At 34.1% G+C, this 7433-nt stretch overlaps 2 protein-coding genes and 1 non-coding gene across 3 annotated transcripts; all 3 read left to right on the top strand.

Annotated features, from left to right (window-relative positions):
• Nucleotides 1–235: 235 nt before the first annotated feature.
• LOC122581278 (syntaxin-132-like) lies at nt 236–4798 on the top strand. The gene is made up of 13 exons (XM_043753478.1): nt 236–495; nt 1394–1504; nt 1587–1643; nt 1838–1886; nt 1978–2066; nt 2148–2221; nt 2303–2345; nt 2438–2498; nt 2607–2632; nt 2710–2787; nt 2874–2954; nt 3918–3983; nt 4355–4798. Exons 1-13 carry the CDS (start codon nt 478–480, stop codon nt 4526–4528), a joined length of 927 nt encoding a protein of 308 aa, XP_043609413.1. The 5' UTR covers nt 236–477; the 3' UTR covers nt 4529–4798.
• A 1050-nt stretch (nt 4799–5848) lies between these two features.
• On the top strand, nt 5849–5920 carry TRNAE-UUC. Its single transcript has one exon. It is a non-coding gene; the product is annotated as a tRNA-Glu (tRNA).
• A 127-nt stretch (nt 5921–6047) lies between these two features.
• Nucleotides 6048–7121, top strand: LOC122582364 (molybdopterin synthase sulfur carrier subunit). Its single transcript, XM_043754744.1, has 2 exons — nt 6048–6174; nt 6671–7121. Exon 2 carries the CDS (start codon nt 6681–6683, stop codon nt 6990–6992), a length of 312 nt encoding a protein of 103 aa, XP_043610679.1. The 5' UTR covers nt 6048–6174; nt 6671–6680; the 3' UTR covers nt 6993–7121.
• The last annotated feature ends 312 nt before the right edge of the window (nt 7122–7433 follow it).

Raw genomic sequence — 7433 nt, 5'->3', positions numbered from 1 at the left:
AATAGTTCAATCTATAACACTTAAGTCCGGCGCTACAACCAATAGTTACCGCCATGTCGTTTTCGCTAACACCACTACTACTGTATTATGAGTACCGAGCTATGCTGAATTTTGAAAAATCCCTAAAATTTGGAAAGAAGGAAAAAATTCCAGAAAAAATTCCAATACGCTATTTTCCCAAGTATATTCATCTCACTAGTTTCCATGTAATAATTCGACAACTTAAAGTACAAGAACTCAAAACCCAAGAAAATATTTTATCAAAAAAATAATTATAAAAGAGTATTATTAACCCGATAAGAAAAGCCTGTCTTCACGATCTGTCACCGAATATTTCTTTCATTGTTGCTTGTCTCCCACCTCAATAAACCCAACTCAAACAAACCTAAACCCAATTTCCCACTAATTTCTTTCTCTTTAATCAAAAATTAAAAGCCCTAATCTTGAAAATCCAAGATCCACAGCTTCAAGCTCACCATGAATGACCTTTTATCTGTAAGTTTTTTATATTAAAGTTTCAATCTTTTTTACTTTCTGATTATGGGTTTTTTAAATTATTGACTAATACTAGCTGCATTGTGTGTCTTTTTAGATTTTTAGATTATAAAGATCTTATCTTTTATATCTTTTTCTTAGATTTGATCATTATTTGTTTGTCAACTTTCTTGTGTTTGATGCTTGTGATTAACTAATGTATGAGTTTTAGTAGTCTAAAGTGTTTATTTACTAATTTTTTTGACAATTTTTTGAACTGATTTTAACCTGTATATATTTAGCCCTATTGAAAAGAACAAAAAATGGATATTTTTTCCAAAATCTATAATAATAAAAGAAAGTCATGTGGCCTGGTGTCCTCATGGAAGCAGTCTATCAGCGGTCAGGGCTGCGTAAGACAGGATTGGGTATCGCTGACATAGTGACATTGACACAATAATAGAAGGCTACATGAAGAACATGGATTTTTGACTTAAGATTTTGAAGTTGTATATGTTTATAATACTATTATTATTACGCATAACAAGTTTCGATATTTGACATCCCTTTTGTAATTTTGTAAATTTATGATGCTATATGGCATCTTTTAAATATGGATATTGAGTATTTATCAGAAATCAAATTTGGAATATAAAGAAATTAGTTATTTAATATGGGAACTATGGATTTTAGGTTTTTGAGTTGGTTTACGGTTTTGAACTGCTATGTGTATGGTAAATTTGTGATCTTTATGTTGTTGAAAGGTAGCGCTTTGATTTCTGTTTGTCTTTGACATTTAACATTTTGCACCAAAGTGAGATTTTTATTTTGTTTCTTGTGTGTATGAGTTTTCCCCGTTGAAGGTTTTGAAGTTTGAATAATATGTACTTATACGCCTTTGTTAATTGATATATTGTAGGAATCATTTGAGAATCCTCGGGGTCAAGGTTATGGCGGTGGAGATCTTGAAATGGGAACACAACGGGAAGCGAGTTCCGGGGAGTTGGGCTTAGATGAATTTTTCAAGAAGGTAGCGCCTCTACTTTTGGCCTTTTCATTATGTATGTCTACTTTTTCTAGCTTAACTAAGCTTATATTTCTTATTTTTATAGGTTCAAGCCATCGAGAAACAATATGAGAAACTTAATAAACTACTAAAAAAGTTACAGGTATGGCATGATTCGGATAGTTTTATTTTACTTCAATTCTTCAAATGTGCATATGTTATTATTTGTGTAGCTTCATACGATAAATTCTTTTTTACTTTATACCACCAAACTTTTTGAGCTATTCCTGGTTATATCAAATGTTCTCTTTAATAAGATAGTTAGCAAAATAGTTGTGCTTATGAGGTTATGAACAGGATGCTCACGAGGAGTCAAAGGCTGTAACCAAGGCGGCCGCTATGAAAGGTAATCATTAGTCCTTTCTTATTCAGGTTCAGCTTTTCTTTATGCTCGTTGTTGTAGACTTGGTAGCTGAAGGTTTCATTTTAATCTGCAGCAATCAAGCAGCGGATGGAGAAAGATGTGGATGAAGTTGGAAAGATTGCTCGATTTATTAAATCTAAAATTGAGGAACTTGACAAAGAGGTTAAATCATATACAACTTATTCTGCGGTTGACTCTTGTTTAATTGTTTAACCAATATTCCCACCTCTTAAAATTATGCAGAACTTGGCAAACAGACAAAAGCCTGGATGTGGAAAAGGAACGGGAGTTGACCGATCAAGAACGGCCACTACCCTGTTAGTTACTTTGTTTAGCAAATTAAAGGCATTGACTTGATAACTATCTTTTTCTTCATTAATGGTGATTCTCATCTGCAGCTCATTGAAGAAGAAGTTTAAAGACAAAATGTCGGAATTTCAGGTACTACTGATGCGTCTTTTAGATTTGGCTTGTCTATTTTATCTCATGTATATATGGTTTTCTTAGTAGCCAGTTATGATGAATTTATGCAGGCTCTTAGAGAAAGTATCAGTCAAGAGCATCGTGAGGTGGTTGAGAGGCGTGTATATACAGGTTTGTAGAATTTACCTATATGTCAGAACAGTAGTTGGAAATTCCATATATTAGCAAATAACAATCCATTTCTCATTTAACTTAATGAGTTTCTTTAACTAATTTCAGTGACCGGAGCTCGGGCCGATGAAGAGGTGTGGTATTTTATAAAATGTTAGGCTATATTGATTATTTACTAGCACACATTCATATTATTCTTTGCTATCTGCAGACAATTGATAAACTCATAGAGACAGGTGACAGCGAACAGATATTTCAGAAAGCAATCCGGGAACAAGGACGGGGACAGGTTCGTTTCTTTCGGGTCCCCATGATTTCTTGTGTGTTTTGTTTTTCTGGGTCAATGCCTAAGCTATATATTCTTCTGTGCTGTAGGTTCTTGACACACTGGCCGAAATCCAAGAACGCCATGATGCAGTGAGAGAAGTAGAACGGAAACTTCTTGAGTTGCAACAGGTGCGGAATTATATATGTTCTACATTATCAACTTATTTATTTAAGTAATTTAATAACATAGGTAATTATTTAATTTTTAATATGAGTTAAGCTAGTTGTTCTTAACAGTTAATGAGCTCACTATGTTAGTTTGTTCCATGAATGTTTTGGCTACAGCAGGTGGCCTTCCCACTCTTCCTTTGTTTTGTCTTGATGTCATGTGCATCTAATTAAATTTAATTGTGATATATAGATTGTAGCTTAACAATCATAGTCAATCATCTTCCATCCTATAAATAATGACAATATAATGGATAATGTCACGTTAGAATTGAGCACTTATAAATGTCTAAAGTCTAAACATCTATTAAAAACGATAAAATGAAATAGAAATTCTATGGATTCAAACTAGTATCATCCATCTTGTGCATGATGATTAGCACATTGGTTTCTTGCAATTAGTCGACTTTGCAAACTATATGGAAGATGTTGAAATGGAAATTGTTGAGGAAAATGTCTTAAATAACCTTCAATGAGAGAGAACTATACTAATCCTGCAAATTGATGTCACTATCGTATGTTCTCTGTAGTTATGACAATGCTAGACTAAGAGCATTCACATTCAGTCTGCTTAGGAAAAAAAATTATTTCACCTGTTTAAGTGTTGAAACCCATTGCAGGCCTTCCACATGCTTAAGTATCAAACGATCGTGTGTGTCTGAATGAAACAAGGCACATACTTGGCTGTGTGTAAGTATTAAATGTGGATACTTGGGTGACCTCTACATTCATTACTAGCTGCCATTAGATGTAAAGTTAAATCTAATGCTATTTTAGACATTTCACTTAATTCCAGCTATCTTTGGTTCATCTGCTAGTTTTTCAGATATTATAGTTCTCTTTCAAACTGATGAATGTTTGATGCTTTTTTTTAAATTGTTGGAACAATGTCATAGATATTAATGACTCCTGCTTCTCATGCAGATATTTATGGATATGGCTGTATTGGTGGACGCTCAAGGGGAAATGCTAGACAACATTGAGACACAGGTAATTGAAAATCATATATGTATCTCGTGAAACCATGTTATGTTCAAAATTCAAAAACGGAAACATTAATGGGGAAAAATATTTGAAACAAAACAAGATTCTTTTGTGTATGCAACATCCATTCTGATAGCGGAAGTAACCTTTTACTTGTAATGAAACGCAATACTTCTGACATGCAAACAAATATCATATTTGCAGTCAATTATTTTGAAATCAATCACTAACTTTGTTTCTTGTTTAGTTATAACTTATAAGTTATAACAAAAGCTTTTCAATTCTGAAATGTGATAGTTAATTAAGTCGGAGTGGGGTAAAAGACATTTATGATCCATTGTTTCTTGCTGACCATCTTGTCAATGGCATGCAAATAGGTTTCGAATGCAGTAGACCATGTGCAGGATGGAAACAAAGCCCTTTTCAAGGCAAAGAGTCTACAGAAGAACTCGAGAAAGTGGATGTGTATTGCTATCTTGATTTTACTCATTATCATTGCAGTCGTCGTCGTTGGTGTGCTGAAGCCATGGAAAAGTGGGAATGGCGCTTAGCGGACTTCTGGTATCAGATGCCAAAGAAATTGTGTTGTAGTTTCATTGCATACTGAGAGTATTAAGTGTGGGATCTATTTGGGAATACAAGATTTACTAGAACATATTATCCCTTATTCTTATGTATATTGAGAGCATATTTTTTTCTTCTTTTCAAATGTTGATCTCTAAGCTGTCCCTATATTCCATTTGACTCTGCTTATATTGAAATTCATATTTTCTATATGTTTGATTATATATTAATCTATGTACAATTTCAGTTTGTAGCCATCTAACACTTTTGTTATGTTTTGTTTTGTGACATCTTATTAATATGTTGTACTAACAATTCCTTATTATATGTATAACATGAAATTGTGGAAGAGACCAACTCTTTTGAACTTTGATTTTGTCCTAATCGAATAAGATGAAGCTTGATTTGGCTTGAGCTTCGTAACGTCATGTTTCAGGTGAAACGAACCTAATAAAGCCTATCTAGTATCCTATCCGGCTGTCCACATAATGCTCGTAAGCTTGTCAAATGCAACCATGAAAGACAAAGATGCATACAGCTACCTGCAAGGTGTACAAAAAAACCGGGTTGTAACCCGAACCCGAAAAGAAACCGAACCCGAAACTGGTCAACAACCGGGTTTGACCCAACCGGCGGTTACAAACCGGTTTGGGTTTTCGGGTTTTATTTTTGGTTAGAAACCGGGTTGAGTTCGGGTCGGGTTCGGTTTTTGGTCAAAAAAACCGAGTCAAACCCGGTCAATAACCGGTCAAAGTTTGACCCCAAACCGGTTTCAAACCGGGTCGGGTTGGGTCAAACCCGGTTTTGGTTCCGTTGACCGAAAAGCTGGTTCGGGTTCGGGTTCGGTTTCGGGTTGGGTAGAAACCGGTTTCGAGTTCGGTTTCGGTTTCGGGGCATGATAACTTAGCAATTAACACATCAATATATCACTAATAAGACCAATGATGTTCGTTTTAAGTGTGTGTTGCATAATATAAATACATTTTTGGGAGTGTAAATATGTCATAAAATATAAACATCCCCGTTTCCAAGAAAATAAGGTAAAACTTTGCATTTGTTTTCCTTGCAAGAAAAGTTTAATAATTTTAGTAGTCATAACTCATAGCGATGTAGATATAAATGAAAATAACCGTCTCTTAAAATATTAATAATCGTCAAACATAATACTTTGCTAGTCGTAACCATATGCTTATGGGATTTTATACCCATCTAAAATAAACTTTTGAATTAGTGTAAAAGTTAGCATAAATAATAATTCATATAACTTAAAGATTTTAAACTAAGAATGAGAAGACTGTATAAACAATTCCATTGTCGTCCAGCGGTTAGGATATCTGGCTTTCACCCAGGAGACCCGGGTTCGATTCCCGGCAATGGAATCTTTTTGACTTTTTATATCTTGTTTTCATCTAATAAAGAAATTTCGGGTCAATCAGTTCGGACCCGGACCCAGATTCGTTAATAGCTGTACTTTGAAAGATATAATCCCATTTTGAGGTCAAACAAGCTCTGTTACATTTGTTTATTTTACAGAACTTTTTCAATATTTCATTACAACACTTTACATCTTTTGAAGTTGTATAACTTGAATTCGATCCTTTCAATTTGCGCTTCAATCCATCAAAGGATCGAGGTAACACTATTATTGTTTTTTATTAGAATATTTTTTACTTTTTGATTTAATTGTTGTTATTCTGATTAGATTATGTTTTAGTTAAGGAGTAAGTTATCTTGTTCTGAGTTTTGACTAGAAGGTTTTTTTTTTTATAAAGTAAACGGCTCAGCTCTCAAAATGGATGTACTTTAAAATCGATAGTATATCATACCGGATATATGTTACTGTTACCTTAAAACCAATTAATTAAGACCTTATTATATGTTTCTGTGCTATATAATGTATGAAAACTATATATATGAAATGAATGTTGTACTTACTTGGTCATGTTTTGAAAGTATTTTTTAATCAAACAATAATATTTGTATGATCTTATAAATGACTATATCTTACTTAATCTTGTATATATCACCATTTTTTTCTTTCCGTTATCTGGTATAAAGACATATATAGTTATAATTCATGTAAAGTACGAGCTTGTTATTAAGGTTGTGTCAGTTTAACATGCACACAGAACTTCTGTCATGGGTTCTTCACAAGAAGAGGGGATTAAACAAGATGTCTCACAGACAGAAAGTGAGAACGGGTCTTTTGAGATTAAGGTATTGTTTTTTGCACGAGCTAGAGATCTAACGGGGTTGAGTGAAATGAAATTTGAAGCGTTGCCTGGTACTACTGCCGGTGATTGTTTAGATAAACTTGTTGTCAAGTATCCGGGCTTGAAAGAGCTCCGTGGATGCATGGTGTTGGCATTGAATGAGGAATACACGAGTGAGTCTGCACTCGTGAAGAGTAGAGATGAGTTGGCTATTATACCTCCCATAAGCGGAGGCTAGAATCAAATGTATATATCCACATATTCAAGTTTCTTTCTTGTTTAATGATACTTATAAACGTCTGATCCTGTTTTACATAATGAGTGTATTGTTTACTTGAATGGAGTTACTTCGAGCTTTGGGTACTCACATTTGGTAGTCCTGCATAGCTGTTAAACATGAGATGGCTAGGCGTATGCTTGATTATCGAGAAGCTAATATGTTTACGAATTTACAATGACCTATGAAGGCCACAACTTATACATTGTTGGTGTAGAAAGACACCATCATCATTATCAAAGCATAACCGGTATATATCCCCCTGACCATCTCCTAGCCTTTCCTCTGACTTGGATGCATACTGATTCGCAAAATGAACCTCTGTTGTCTGCTAGATTTTGTAATAATTTTATAAGAAGCAATTAAATGGTTGACACTCTGTTTCATATAAGCTAAATACTG

Source organism: Erigeron canadensis, chromosome 9 (assembly GCF_010389155.1).
Source record: "Erigeron canadensis isolate Cc75 chromosome 9, C_canadensis_v1, whole genome shotgun sequence".
Taxonomy (NCBI): domain Eukaryota; kingdom Viridiplantae; phylum Streptophyta; class Magnoliopsida; order Asterales; family Asteraceae; genus Erigeron; species Erigeron canadensis.
The sequence above is the reverse complement of the archived record's forward strand: the minus strand, read 5'-3'. Positions and strand labels throughout refer to the sequence as shown.